The following is a 16,866-nucleotide window of genomic DNA, read 5'->3' on the forward strand; positions in this document are numbered from 1 at the left end:
CCAGAAGGATTTGCAAAAATTCATTTATTTACGTCAAAATATGGTGGTCGTACACGTATGGTATGGTCGTGAACCAGGCATTTTGAAAAAGTGGTTTTTAAACATGCCTATTAAAAAGCAATTTATAGCATGTGGGTATTGAAATAAATTACATATTTGAATATTTAACTCTGAGCACTACATTTTCTATTACTAAAGTTTTTTCAGATTCAATCTCTAAGTGCCTCAAATTTTGACATCAATCAACAAAAAAAATTAAAAATAGGGAAAACACTTCCACTTTTTGCCCAAAAGTGAGACTCAACTTCTTGCAGCCACCCTCATGCTAGTTCCATATCATCTTCATATCACTCTCATATTAGCTTAATCTCATACTAAATCCTCTCATTTTGGTAACACATCATAGTTTGTATATCATTTTCTTTTCACTAAGATCTTAGTTGCATACATTTAGATATTAGATCATACACTATCTCTTGTTCTTTGAGTAGTCATCCCAAGATCAAGTGCTCTTCCAAGTTGAGAGCCACCTTGAATCTGAGGGATCCTTGGAGATAGAGGACAATGAGATGATTTTGAGAGTGTGATTGACTAACTTGTTTTGTTAATTCTAATCTCTAATGCAATGTCCCATTGGTGTGTTTGTGTTGTTTGTGTCTGTTTTGCAAGTACCACAATGTGAGCATGCATTTATGGCGCCCACTTCTAACGTTTTTCCGCAGGTTCACGCACAGGATTCTGAACACACTGTTTGGCGCATACAACACTATGTTTGGTGCATAGAACATCTGTTTTGGCACATACGACCACTATCTTGGCGCATTTAACCTTTCATCTAGCGCATATACCGTTTCTTGAGGCGCATACAAACCATTATGTGGCGCATTTACTGAATTCTGAGGCACATATGAAAGGTTTTGTGGCGCATTTGTAAGTTGTTTTAGCGCATATTTGCTCTGTTCTAGCGCATATAAAAAAACAAGAAAAGTTTGTAACAGAGGTTGGAAAAATCTAGGCTTGTCTAGCCCACCTTGATTTGTGGTTGTTACTAACATGGTTTTGCAGGTTTGACAGTTGTTTGTAGGTTGTAGAGGAGATCGGTTAACTTTTTTACTTGCTTTCTTCAAAGTTGGTTTAAAAAGAATTCACCTTCTATTTTTGCAAAGTTAAAAAGAATCTCATTGCTATTCAGTGAACCTAAAAAGAACCTCACCTTTACTTGGGTTCTAAAAAGAACGACATTTGTCTTTTCTTGCAAAGTATAAAAAGAACAACAAATTTCACAATTGTTTTTCTCTAAGTTAGGATCATCTTCATTTGGGCTTTAAAAAGAACCAACAAATTTCAATTTTTGCAAAGGTTAAAAAGAACAATCCACCTTTTTGTTGCAAGTTAAAAAGAACAAGCCATCCTTTGTTTCAAACAAGCGATTTACTTTTGTTGACCACCCGATTTGCTTTTATTGACCAAGATTTATTTCAAGTTCAAACAAATTGCTATGTGGGATTAAAATTGAACAACATGCTTGTCGGAGCAGCATCTCCAAACAGAGGTTAGAAAACCAATGCTATGAAAGATTAAAATAAACCATTGATTGCTTTGTCTCGAAAGTGATAGGTATATGTTGTCCCTTAATTGGGTGATCAAAAATCCAAACTCACTATTTCAAGCTTTCTTTCATTTCATGCAAGTAAGATACAACCTTTACCAGGTTTGCCCTCCCGAGAAGCCCATAAGGCCGGTGAGAGGGGAACAACCTAAGTGGGGAACGTCTCTATCGCCAAGTTTACCAACCCACTATAATCAAATGTGGAGGATGATGAAAAACCCCTCCAACAGCAGTGTGCATTGATAGCCTTCCTCCAATATCCTTGAGATATGAAAAGTTTTTGTTCTAAAGGTTGGGAAGCCTCTTGAGGGATTTTATCTTTCGCTGCGTTGAATGGAACCTTTACTAAAAGACCCTTAAAAGTAGAAGTTTTTTGCCGAGTCAGTATCCAAACATTGATAATATCATAGTGCAAGAGTGGGGAAGAATCCGCCCCCAAGACACTCACCATACATCTCCCAAAATAACGATCCAATTGAGGAGCAATCCTTTTTGCTTCAATTTATGGAAAGGCAATAAAACGGGCGCCCTTTAGGGGGTGACACGGCTGTTTGAGCTGAAGGAGTATCAAGCGTGGGCTATGATATTATTGATGACCCTTGAATAAAGAGTCTACTTGATGTGTATTTTGTGTACCAAACCAATGAAAACATCGAGGATTTGAAAAGATCCTCAAAAGAACATACACTCAATGTTTAGATTTACAAGCAAAATGACCATTGTATTCATGAATGTTTATTGTGTCTTTTGTCAAAGATCCTAAAACATCTTGCAAAAATCTCAACAAAGTCAAAAATCATGTCAAAATTTGTAAAAGTCAGAAAATTCACAGAGTAGCGCATATGACAAATCTTTTAACGCATATGACAAATCTTTTAGCACATATGACAAATCTTGTAGCGCATATGACAAATCTTTTAACACATATGACCAATCTTTTAGCGCATATGAGAGAGAATCTAGACCAAATTTCAAAGATCCAAAAATTGATTCGGACACCCTTTTAGGTCTTCTCTAAGATTCAATTGTCACTAACAAGATTTCTTCAAGAAAAATCAGAGGGTTATCAACTAGTGATCTAAGTTACACTAATTTCAACAAGTATCAATATCAAATACTTAGTCTAGGCATCCAAGTTAGTCAAATCTATCTAGTTTCCATTATCGGGGAGCTTTATCATATCATTTGACGTACTTAATCACATCAATATATGGGAATATTGAACCCTCTATTCGACTTAGTAAGCTTGGGTGTCCAAAATAAGGTATTTGTTATCAAGTCAGCCTATCAAAAACTACAACATTGATCACTCATATGACCATACCTCGTCGCTTGAAAAGAAGAAGCTTAGTCAAATGAAATGAGTCATAGCATAAATCAAAATCAAGATATCATGACTATCCAATCTAATCCCATTTTCGATCAAGATCCCACCTGTCAAGAATCTTATGATGATACCCTAAGCTTTTGGTATTCCATCCACGATGATCCCCTTCATCTCAAGAGCAGAGTCCCATTCAACATCCATCTCCTAAGCAAGAGCATGATATCCTTTCCACATCCTCCACAGATCTAATTGAAAATCAAGAGAAAAGTGCAAACTCAAATGATCCTATTCCAAGTCAAGATCAAGGTATCCCTTCATCCTCCAAATCCATTTTAGGTCCTTTCATTCCAAAGTCAAAGCCTTCCTTCCTTCTATCCATCTTAGGACCTTACATCCATCCATCCAAAATACCTCCATATCATTCCTACCCATCCATGAAATCCCATTCCTTTTGGAAGAAATTTGGATGTTGAGAATAAAATCCATAAGTCTAAATATCCACATGCATCCAAAGATCTACATGTTCAATCTAAAAGACATGTCAAATCAAAGAAAAATCTGATCCAAAAGCAAAAAGCAATATCCAAAAGGCTACAAAAACCCTTTAAGAAAAAAGAAAAAAGAAAAATTAAAATCGATGTGGATGCCCATAAAAGCATTACAATCCAAAGAACAATCAAAATCGGCATCTAGACTTGTTCCAAAAGCTTCCTTCAACTATCTATCTAAACATCTCCCACTTTCCAAATCTATTCTTCCATCGTTTCCTCTATCTATTTTGGGTCCTTATGTCCCAAAATTCAATTTTCCTCCATCACTTCATCACCTTTCAAGTTGTGTACCAATGCTTGTCTTGAAGACATCTTCATCTATCCTTAGCGCAAATCTTCCAACATCCTATCTATTATCCAACACCTATTTTCTATCCTTCCATCCCTTTCATTCAATTCTTTGCATAAATCCTTCATCTGTGAAATAGGCATTGTTGTCATTTTGTCACATGCTCACCCATTCTCGAATCTCATGTTCAGTCCATTTCCTAGATATCTATTCATGAAACTCTTCAGAATCCGAGGTTGTTCCTCTTTTAACATTTTCTTTTGGTTGGGATGCACACTCAATCCAAAAAAGAACCACTTGTCCTATCTTGGTACCGACATCTTTTGATTACTATATTTCATACACTTAATCAATTGCTCTAAATCATTGTGATCTCTTAGTTGAAAACGTGGCTAGTGAAAAATCTAAAATCCTACTTCAACGCCACTATAATTATCCGATCCATGTAAGTTTCATTATTTACAAGCCAATGCAAGCAAAATAAGAAGAGAAAAAGGCAATATCAAAAGATCAAAAGCATGAGTGAGAAAAGAAAAAAATGCAATGAAATGCAATATCAAAAGGCTTGGCTATGGGAATATGCAAATAACTCCATTGGGGCTATGGATGCCTAGCTGGCAATGGAGCAATATTTGTGAGACTACAGAGATAATCTCGTCGAGGCTATGGACGCTCGTTGGCAGCGAGGCTCTATCCAAGATGCTTTTGAAGTCAAAGTAACTCATGTAGCTAGTCACGTCGGATTCTAAAGATTACCATGATCATATGGGCTGGAATAAACCCACTTGCACACACATGGGTAATCAAAGACTAAGTACCTTGATCCAATTTGGGATTCTTCTTCCCTTTTGAGTATGTTTCCTAGTCACTAGACATGTTCGGTTGAATTTTCTGAAGGTTGTAAGTGTGGGTTGGGTCTCTATCTTTGAAATGTTCAGGAACATTTATTCAAGAGGTGCTAGATGTTGTGACAATCTTACATATCGCCCTTTTTGCAAATGGAGACCTCTGTACTTGGGGGTAAAGTTTCATCCACTCTATTCTTCATACCATATCTCCCATTATCCTTCCTCCAATATTCATTACCCTATTTAAATTCATCACTATCTATGATCTTGCTTCACTTTATCCATACCATATATCCTACCTATTCATTGCTTCCATCATCCAGCACTATCTATGATATTGCTTCACCTTATCCATACCCTCTAGTCCATATTCCTTATCTTATCTATGCATTGCGCCCACCATCCATTATTCTCTATGATCTTGTTTCTCCTATCCATATCCTATCTCCATCCATATCCCCTTTTCCATCCCTGATCTTGATCAAAACTAAGGACAAAAACACGATTTCAAAAAGCTTTTGACATGTCCCTTCATGTTCCATAATAAGATGCATCTATCTTTCACCCATCCATCTTCAACTCAACAATTCATTCATCCATTCCTTGCCTTGCTAGATATTGGGGCAAACAAATACATCTTGCTTCTAATCCAAAAAGCTTTAAAAATCACAAAATGTCCAAAAAATAAAAATAAAAAAATCGACAAAATCAAATAAAAGGTTAAAAATCAAAGCATGACAACATGGACCATCCATCAAATCAAATCAACAACACGAAAACTCTCCAAACTCTATAATCAAACTGATCACACGTCTAGTTAATCAATCCATCACTCAAAATATATCAACATCAACATGTCTTATATAGGGAAAGGTACACTCGAAACCAGACATTCCTATCGATCATTGAGTAATCAAAAAAATGGCATAGATTAGTGTGACTATTGGATTTTGTCCTAGTTAGTCTTGTCTTTATCAATTGATGGCAGGACATGTTTCATCTCTCAAAAAATTAAAAAAAATTAAAAAATCAAGAAAAAAAACAAAAACAATCAAAAAGTGCAATAAAAACAAGTGGTGAAAACCTGGAACCAGACACTATTTGTGATACATCGGCTCTTATATCTATTAGTACATGTATCATATCTTTTGCATCCATCTGATCTAAGCCATCGGCAAAGATTCACAAAGCTTTTTAATGCATCTCTATCTTGGACACACTTAGCGTAGTCACTGTCCTTGATTATCTGAACAGTTATCCGCATCATAATCTCACCATGGTTTGGTGATCAATGTACATATCCATATCAAGAGTAGTCTCTATAGCTGGGGGCAAAATCTTGACCTTGTTGGGGGCATCTCGCCTTTTTGGATTTAGACAAACAAACAACCGCAAACAAAGACATCCTAAAAAAAAAATGAAGATCATAACTATCAATGGTAAACATCAAAACAAGAACTGAGTTCAAACTAGACAAAAATCTATTTGCAAGATGTTTTATTTGACAAAATACATAGGGTACCATGCATGTCTATCATGGTATTTTTTTATTTTTGTTATCATATCTCCTAAGCAACTCAAGGATGTCTTAAAAATAGAGAAGCAAGGAAGGAGTGCAATATTTTCTTTGTCTGTTGTTTGTGAACGAAGCCTATTACTATGCAAATTTGTCTTACGACGTGATCATGAAATATACCACTGAGGATATTATCACTTTGTATAGGACGAAGGTTAACTCTTGTCTGTTTACGCAAGCAACACTTAGGTCGTCTTGGTTCAATTATACCTCGATGCTTGTGTCATCTTGCAATATCAAAATCTATGTAAATTATACTCAGGTCATTATGGTTCAATTATACCATGAGGCTTATATCAAGTTTCAACATATCAAAGGCTCAATGACGATAAAAGGAGCACAACAAATTTGATCGACAAGATGACTACAATTGCATTTAGCTGCATATCATTGCATTTAGTTGCATATCATTTAATCATGGCATTTAGTTGCATATCATCATCATCATTTAGTCACATTCATCATTACATCCATCATATGCATATCTATCGCATCATCATGGGATCATTCTTCACTTTCATTTCTTCATCATTCATCCAACTATCATCTATCATGTCTTATACAGGATGTATCTTTCTTGAAACCAGATGTTTTGATCATATCTTATTCAAAATATATCATTCCTGAAACCAAACGTTTTGATCATCTTTGTCTTATACAAGAGATGTCATTTCTAAAACCAAACTTGATCTCATTCCAATCAATCCAATCAATCTTATCAATCCAATCAAACCCATGCATGTCATCAACTATCCACTCTTCTCTTTCATATAATATTCTTCTTTTTTCGAGAGATCATTCATGCTTTTAATGCACGAACGATCTCCCGAGGGGGCATCATCATCATATCAACATCATATTGGTATCAGTATTCATATCTGGGGCATCATATCGAAAATTTTGGCGACAACAACAAAATCGAAAAATTTGGCAACATATCGAGCGATTTTTCTTTGAATCAACATGTGGTCACACATCACTTCAAAGAGGGGCAAAATGTAGACACCTAAAACTTGCACATCTAATTAAATGAATTTATTTGTTTAATTATTTCTTATTCAGCTATTAGTTAAACTAAAGTTTAATTAATATCCCATTTTCTTCTATCTAGCCATTAATTAAATACAACATTTGATTAAATCCCCTTTCTTCTATTAATTGAATAAATTCTATTTATTTAATTAAATTCTCTTTCCATATTTTAATTCAATTTAAATTTAATTAAAATTCTTTCTTGTATATAAATAAACCAAATTTGTTTATAGATTCTCCCCACTTGCATCTTCCTACAAATGCAAGTTGCAATAATTTTAGTTGAAATAAATCTTTTTATTATAAATAAAATTCCTATTTATCCCACTTACATTCTCCTACATTTTCCATTAACCTCCTAAGCATTCTTCTAGAACATCTCAAATCCCACTTAACTAGCTTAATCCTTCTATCATGTCACATCCCTAAATTTAGGGTAGACACTTCTCCAAATTTGGAAGAAAGTCTTCTAAATGCATTAAAGACTTTATTTCTTCAACAAGTTAACTGGTTGAGTTCTCCCAAATTTGTAAGGCTCTTACAAATTAGCCTCTAAAGTCTTCTAAACTATTAAAGGCTATTACAAAAGCCTTGAAGGTTTCTCCCTTCACACAAGCTAAGCCTCCAAAGTCTTCAAAGAGCCTTTAAGGCTCTTATAAGACATCATCCTTTCAACACATCAACCATAATGGCTTGTCCCCTTTGTACAAATTTGACTTTGCACAAGAATTAAACCAATGGATAATAGCCTTCCTCATTGGATATTAGCTTTATCCAATGAATCATCCTCTTGAGGTTAACCTTCAAAGCTTGTTAAGCATCTAATGCTTACTTAGCCTCCTCTCAACCCTTCTCATGGTGACACTTGTCAACATGAGATTGGATTGAAAACCCTACATGGATTGATCATTTTAATTGCATCATAGCTTAGATTTTATCATGCTAGTTTTAATTTCATGCTAGTTCCGTATCATCTTCATATCACTCTCATACTAGCTTAATCTCATACTAAATCCTCTCATTTTGGTAACATATCATAGTTTGCATATCATTATCTTTTCACTAAGATCTTAGTTGCATCCATTTAGATCTTAGATCATACACTATCTCTCGTTCTTTGAGTAGTCGTCCCAAGATCAAGTGCTCTTCCAAGCTGAGAGCCACCTTGAATCTGAGGGATCCTTGGAGATAGAGGACAATGAGACAATTTTGAGAGTATCTGATTGATTAACTTGTTTTGTTGATTCTAATATCTAATGCAATATCCCATTGATGTGTTTGTGTTGTTTGTGTCTCTTTTGCACGTACCACAATCTAAGCATACAGTATCTTTTACAACTAAGGGAGACATCACTTAAATACTCTAAAAATAGCATGTTTACAACTATATAAACCTATTTGCAGAACTGCAAGAAGAAATCACTACATAGGCCTTAGCCAATAATCCTGAACCTTTTACTACATGCGAAGCATTAAACTGACATAGTGTCACTGTAGGAGGTTGGAGCACATCATCAAACATTTATTCCCTCATATGCATCATACTTGAGTACAAGAGAGACAACAACCATTTATGTCTTCATCATCCTTCACATGCAGATCAACATCCTTATCAAACCATCTCTCTCAAATCGCCCATTGCCTTACCAATTTATCTCTAACCATTTCTTAGCCTCTTCAACTTCACCAATGACCTCAAGTTGACATCAATGACAACACATATTGAGTTGACATGAATGCCAACACATATTGCCAACAAAAGTGTCCCCATGTAACAACAAAAAATTGCATCTTTAATGCATATTTTCATTTGTATTGTTGGATAAACTAAGAAAATAATACTTAAATTATTATTGTTGAGAATTTAAAATTTTAGTTATAAATAGAGATGGGTTGAAATTATTATGAATTAATAGTTTGATGATTATTTAAAGATAAATAGACAAAAGTACAACCTGAGTTGGCCTAGTGGTGGAGAACTTGTGCTCTTGAAAGGGAGGTCACAAGTTCAAATCCCACAAGCGGGTAGGGTATGTACATATTATCGGCTTCAGCCCATTACCTATCAAAAAAAAAAATAGACAAAAATAATTATGAGATTAAAAGACTTAATTATTTTTTACTTAAATTATTTTTTTAAATTAATAATAGCAACTAAACAGATAGCTAGGTGATTATATGAGATTTTTTGTTAACTGATAGCATAATAAAAAGTAATCTAATTCTATAGAAAAGGTTTGGATTCTTATTTTATTCTAAAAAAAGTCTTTAAGAATTAAAGAATGTAATTATAAAAATATTTAAATGAATTATATCTTGTAAAATACAAGATAACTAGAAAATTTATCCACCAACTTCATAACTTATACAAAACTTTAATTTAAAATTAAGTTCTCTAAAAAAAAAAAAAATGTCTAAACCTTGTTTGGTAGCTATGATTAATAGCTCTAGTTCTACCATGAAATACTGCTACCCAAGCATATTTCAATTTTGATACCCCTAAACTAAAGAAATATGTTTCAATTATGAATAGTGAGAGGGGTTAATTTTTTTTTAAATTTAGTTTGATAATTGTTTAAAATAAGTTAAGAAATTAAATTAAGTTTTTAGACTAAAATGTTTAATTATAAAGTTGAAAAGAATGTTTCTTTATAAATTAAGTTTTAGATTTCATATTCTTGCTCGACCTTACCTACAACCTAGTAGATGATATTTCGAATATGGGTTAAGTATCGCCCTTTGGAAATACTAAGTCTAAACCCCCAACACTTCTATAAATTACGTTGTTCCTATGGTTGCAGTGAACTGCTTGTCCATTCCTTGAGTGCCCAGAGCTTCCTTTGCTAACCTGTTGCATTATCCCTCACATGAAGCTCCGCCTAGTGCTGCTCAAAAGTGCCTTGCATGTGCCTCCTTTGCTTTGGAGGTGGTGCTGAGTCAAGAGGTGCTTGAATATATTTCCTACTTTGTGAGCCTGAAAGGATTGGATTGCAGGTTTTGTCTCTTGTCAAACCTGCACACCTGGATTACTAAGTATTGGAACCCTGCGGTAAGGTTAAGATTTACCCTTGTGCTCGTGGTTTTTGTTTCGTATGTTTTACCTCCTCTGAAGATCATGAAGATGCTTTGAGCATGGGTGATTGGCAATGGGGCCCCTACCCTTGTTCTCTTCACCGCTGGTCGCCCTCCTTCAAGCCTCTAAATGAATCTACGAATGTCTCTCCAGTATAGGTAAGGTTGCCTTACCTCACCCTCCATTTTTGGTTCAAATCAATCTGTGAGGCTATTGTCATTAAAGGTGCACTCTAATACTAGCAACTTCTCCCACAAATCCCATGCTCGTATCTTAGTGGACATTGATCTTTCAAAGGCTTTGCCAAGCAAGATAATTTTGAAGGTGTGTGAACGACCTTAGATATAAATGATTGACTGCGAGGGGATCACTTTATACTATGAATGGTGCTTTCCTATGGTTCATTTGGCTTCCTCTTGTCCCTATGGGTCTCTTCCACATGTTTTGCACCTAGTGATAGAATGTTGACCATTGCCATCTCACTGTCTTCCTTGTTGCTTCAGAGGACAATTCAGAGTACTCTACAGATTCGGTGCCCCCTCCTCCTATTACTTTGGTTGGTTCAGCCACCCAAGCTGTTGCTTCTGTTGCCCCCACTACTAGGGACTTGGGTTTTGTCCTATTCCTTCGTTGGTTCTCGACTGTCTATATCCGGACTGTATAGTTTTCCCTCAAAACAAGGCACTTGTCAAGGAGGTTCATTTGTTTGTTCAAAGGACACCTCCTCCACTGCTCCAAAATGTTCTACGAGTAAATATGATGCATCTTGGATTATTGCTCGTCAAAACAAAACAAAAAACAAAAACAAAAAAGTCAATCCCATATAGTTTCTAACATGTAGATTGTTCTCATTGTAGCATGGTTGTCCTATCGGTTTGGTTTTTTTTGTTGTTTCATCTTTTGGTTTGTGTTGGTTATCCCTTCAGTAATCATCTTACTTTGCAACAGGGTTTGAAATCTATCAAAAACTCACTTATCTTAATCAAAAGCTACAAGATAACATTGAAGAAAATATTAAAAGTTTCATCGATTAATTTTTTCATGATTTTTATTGTTTTCTATATAATTCTAATTTTAATTTATACATAATTATTGTAATTTTCCATCTAAAATCTCACTTCTATCAAAATTTCTTTTTAAAATTCATAAATTTTTATTTTAAATAATCTTGTGAAATTTTAACTAGCCTCTTACATAGAATCACAATCTAAAGTGTAAATTATAATAAGCACCTTATTTGGAAACTATATTGATATTTGAGATTTATGAAAAAAAAAGGGAAGGGAAGACGATGATGATAAATGAGATTCTAATGATTTTTAACAACTATTTAAGAAGTTTTAGTGGTACATATTAGAAAATTTCAAAATTAGTTAAATAATTATAAGAAATTTGTTGTTAGTTGATAATAGAATAAAAAAGATGGGAAAATTGAAGAAGCTATTTTCAATGGGTCCCAATATTCATAAAAGAGATTTGTCTAGTTCTTATTTTTACTTTGAAGAAATTCTTTTGAATTTGGAAAAAGTATTCATAAGATTAAAAATAATTTCTTTTTGTTAAATAGAAATATGATATATAATTTCAAATTGTTTATTCATCATTTTTAATAAAATTTCTGCTTATGATAATTTGTATGATCTTTTTTTATATAAATATAATTTGCTAGAATTTTTCATCATAAATATTCAGTTTCTTCAAAATTTTGAACAATTTTTTTCTAAAGATTGTAAAATTCTTATTAAGAAAACTCTTCATTTTGAAAATTGTTAGCTGATCTATTTAATTTTCAAAAATTATTTCAACTCATATTTTAATCCCTTCTATGAATAAAAAAATCATATATATATATATATATATACAAAATTTGTTAAAATGTAACATTGTTGTTGTTACGAACAACATTCAAATTCTACCTAAACTATTATGATAACAAATTATTGACTTTGTTTTTTAACATTCTTACTATTATTATCATACACTATAAAAATATTAAAAGCTTCAAACTCTTCTTATAATGATCATTTATTGACTTTGTTTTCAAAACTTTTACTATTATTATTATAAACTACAAAAATATCTCACACTTAAATAACTACAGGGAAGAGCACCAGTAGCCTTGCACATTCTAATAATGGTACACTCTTTGTGAACCCAATTCCCAATTACTAACTTTAAATAAACCAAAAAATGATAACTACTAAGTTTAAATAAACCAAAAAAATGATAACTAAAATCTCATGAATAAATTTCACATGTCTTAATAGCTGTTCAAATTTTAGATTTTTTTGAAACATTTTATCAAATGACACTTTGAAATGTGTACTTTTTGATCTTTACAAAACAATAGCTATAAGCAGTTACCACTACTGATTTAATTTATTCTGATCTTAAAAAATTAAAATAATTAAGAAAAACTCATGTAACGAATTCCACGATATCTCGTCTTATGCTGTCGCCTTTCCTTACTAAGCTATTATTACCAAGACACCAAGCATTACGGAGAGATGCTTGAAAATCACAGTTTTCGATGCAGGATTTGCCTTGCAGACAGAAATACCGTCACAAATGCCTGAAACGGCCGTTTAGAATGAAAACGGCGTTTCATCCGTTTAGAAGAGAAATGAGGTATAAATTTGGGGTTTCTAGTAACATAGATTTCTGTTAAACCCTTCTCATTCAGGAAATTAAATAATAAAGAAAAATATACTGCTGAAAAAAGCTAGCACAAATTAAAAGGTGAAAGACATCTCTGACTGGTAAGGTTACGCGTTGCTACACTGGAGAGACTAAAGCAAAATCTCTCAGTAGAGCAATGTAAGTCTGAATCTGTATAAAATTCGTTCACTGGAGGGACTAAACAAACAGAAACTTGAAATTATTACATCCACATAGCAGAAAGTGCATTTTACGGCAAGCAATTTAAATAGGTTTAAAATATGATAAAATGGAAAAAGAATTTGCTTTTAAAAATAAAAAATTCTTATACTTGTAGAATTCTTTTATTTCACCAAATTTCATTATATTTTCTTTGAAGTACGTACAATTGTGAGAAATATGATAAAAAGAAGAAAGAATTTGCTTTCAAAAATAAAAAACTCTCTGTGCTTGTAGATGTCTTCTATTTCATCAAATTTCATTATATTTTCTTTGAAATCAGTAAGGTAATAAGAAATATGATAAAATGAAGAAAGAATTTGCTCTAAAAAAGCCTCTGCACTTGTAGATGTCTTCTATTTCTTATGATAAAATGAAGAAAGATTTTTCTTCTGAAAATAATAAATTTTCTGCGCTTGTAGATGTCTGTTATTTCATCAAATTTGAATGTATTTTCTTTGAAATCAGTAAAATAATGAGTACCTGGAACTGGCGTATTCAAAGAGCTTTCCGGATGTAGAAAATATAATGAGGCCAACATCTGCTTCACACAAAATTGAAAGCTCCTGCGCTTTCTTGATCAAACCCCTCCTCCGCTTGCAGAAGGTCACCTGCCTGGCTGCCGCCTTCTCTATTCTCCTTATCTCAATTCTCTCACGCGCCATCTGAGAACCAAGCGACAAAACCTACAAAGACTCTCCCTCTCAAAATACGCAGAAAATTGCACCAGAGGAAACTGTACAATATCCTGTAAAGCATACAAAAAACTGTGTAAAAGTTCGGCCTTCACCAAGCTAGCTCAAATTTCCTAACGTGTATGGTGCAGATCCATTCCACAGAACACAGTACATCAGTCAATTTGCGCAACTAAGGCATTCTTTAATGCTTCAATTATAGGGCAACGGTCCGTGCTTACAGCTCATTCATATATTTAATGTTGGACGAAAAGTACTTTTGAAATGACCGGCAGTCCAGTTGTGGCTGAAAGCCTTACCTTATTTCCATTAATGGTCTGATTCCGTAAAAGCGCAATGGCGGTGGGCCATGGATCCGTAAAAGTTCCCCTGCTTCGACATGATGAACGATGAGCGGGACAAATCATGCGGTATTTGTCCGGATTCCCTTATGGGGAAAGAGTAGTTCGGTTGGAAAGTTAAATATAAGGATTCTCCTGCAACGGAGGAAATGAGCTGCTTTTTAACCAAATAGAGAAAAGAGAGGGGAGGACTCCATCATTGTCGGGTCGAATCCGCAAAGGGAAAAGTTCGCCCGTGCTTTATTAACCAACCTACAACTTCATTCTAGTGACTCCGCCTGAAAAGGACATAATGTGGATGTTTCGAGAAAGGTAAAAATCCACAACAATAAATGGCGTTACAAAGTCGGTGATAGTTAAAGCGTTAAAAGTAGGTGCTACGTAAGGCTTAAATGTGATAGCACTTAGCTTTTTATAATTCTTGATATCAGGCCATCTCTACATGGTTTTATAAATGGTTTATAGTAATATGGGGATTACCTCATACTCTTTTCAAGAAGTATCGAATTATCTCATATTTCTTGTGAGAAGTATCAAACAATTCCATACTCTTTGAGGAAGGCACCTAATTGTGGTACAAACAAGACATAAATACCTTACTACGACAGAAGCTAAATTGGCTCAAAAACAACAAAATTGTACATCGCATTATTGACCTCTTGGAAAATCACAGTTGTAATTTACAAAATCAACGGTGTATAACATGCAACTAATTTCTGTGCTATGCAATTTCCATGCAAACGTACTGTGTTTTTGGAGCCAAAATAGTTGCATCCACCTTACTACCCCCTTGGATGATTGTATTATATGAAAGGTAAGATATTAGCTAGACTTAACAAATTATATTCATGAAACCGGATCTTTAATGTTTATGTCTGATTAAGTCTAAACAACATATTAAATTCTATAAGGACCTAGTCCAAACAAACAAAACTAAATTATCGAGGGAGATCACACTTATTTAGGTTACCCCATGTACATCAACATAGATTAAACAAATATTGATTAATCCCCAAGTAGAGAGTGCATCCCTTCCCTTCTTGATCTTTATCTATAGGTTGTTGGGCACAAACAAGAAAATTTGTCAAATCTAGGAAAGAAAACTTGCTAGAATCTAGCTAGCCAAGAGCACCACTCCCATGTGAAGATGTTGATGGTGGGCAACTAGTTCTAAGTGACTCAATCATTGGCTTATTTAGAAAGCAATTGACAACCATGTGGTTGGAAGCCATGATCTCTTCTATCAAATTAGTTACATCCATACTTGCACCCATGTGGAGGGTAATGATCCTAATGGGAGGTAGAAGGAGATGGTACAACTCTAGCAATCACATAAGGGTTATTACCCTAGTGATCTAAAAATGCATGTAGATGATTAACTTTAAGTGTAATTTTTTTCACTTGCACTTGAATCTATTCGTAATGTTACATGAGAAAATTGTAGCATTAGTGTAAAGTAAAAGATGATTATCAACTACACAACTAGTAAAAATAGTAGAATTTATGTCTTTCCAAATTCTAAGAAAAATCTTCAACCTAAAAGTATGCCAAATTTTGGGTAGATTTAAAAGGGAGCTAAGGAATCTCCCAACAAATTTTTTTTCCATAAAAATGAATTAGAGATGAATGGTCAATACAAAAGTCACAAATCTGAGTACAAGGTTCCTAGGATTTGGTACAAAACCAATAAAGGTACTTAAGAGTCAAGCTAAGTTGTTCATAAAATGGATACCGAGATTCAAAACTCCCAAATGAGACAAGTGATGTCTTAATGAAAGGCCTTGATAAACAATGCACCAAGTAAAATGAGCAAACTTGTTTTCAATAATAGTCAACCTAATAATTCAGAATCTATAATACCAAGTGCCTAAAGAGGAATAGAGGCATCAATGGAGATTTAATTAGGCCACCATGAGGAGATGAGGCATAAGACACAAATATTCCTTACAAGGTCTATAATTTTATAATATGGTTTATCTAGATAGAATTTGTAATCCTTCTACTGGAGCTTTAAATTTTTAACCCCAATTTTGTAAACCACATGAGGAGGAATGACATAAATATTTGTTAAGACTTTTAATCCTAGAGTTTGACGACTCTAATTTGAATTCTATCTTAAGCCAAGTTAAAAAATTATTGGTGACTTTGTTGAAAAGATCTAACAACATTTTTATCCTTCTTCTCTAAAACTTTAAAGCTCAAACATAAGGTGCTTCAGCCAAATGTTAGTCTTCCTGGGAAAGAAAAAGAGACTACAATTTAGACTATTGATTAATAAAATGATAATTATGGAATTTACTACTAGCCCACAAAATCCATGGCTTAATGAATTCTTAAGCTTTCTAGATGTTTTTTATAATAAATGCTCTTATATCTAAATAGATTCCTTCATAATGAGGAGAGTATAAAGCCCAAGGTATTCCAAGTTTGATGTTTGAAGGGCAATCTAGATGAAATTCAATACTAAATGAAGAACTTCTAAGCACCCCCTACTTTTAGGGCCCTAATAATCCATTCAACACATAGTGCTAAGTTTTGATGATAAATTAAGATTAAGCCTGAACCCCTAAAATCATGAGGAAGATAAAAATATTCCTCACCCATGTGTATGGTGCAATCCTTTGTTACATTAAAAGAGGCCCAAGGAA

The 16,866-nt window shown here is 33.9% G+C and overlaps 1 protein-coding gene across 1 annotated transcript in view; it reads right to left on the minus strand.

The window, feature by feature from the left end:
• LOC131035504 (MADS-box transcription factor 23) overlaps positions 1–14,139 on the minus strand; it is a 141,011-nt gene extending 126,872 nt beyond the window's left edge. The window contains exon 1 of the mRNA XM_057967217.2: positions 13,666–14,139. Coding sequence (XP_057823200.2) covers positions 13,666–13,847 — 182 coding nt within the window. The 5' untranslated portion in view covers positions 13,848–14,139. The remainder of the gene's footprint in view (positions 1–13,665) is intronic.
• Between the last annotated feature and the right edge of the window lie 2,727 nt (positions 14,140–16,866).

The sequence above is a fragment of the Cryptomeria japonica genome, chromosome 10 (genome assembly GCF_030272615.1).
Source record: "Cryptomeria japonica chromosome 10, Sugi_1.0, whole genome shotgun sequence".
Taxonomy (NCBI): Eukaryota; Viridiplantae; Streptophyta; class Pinopsida; order Cupressales; family Cupressaceae; genus Cryptomeria; species Cryptomeria japonica.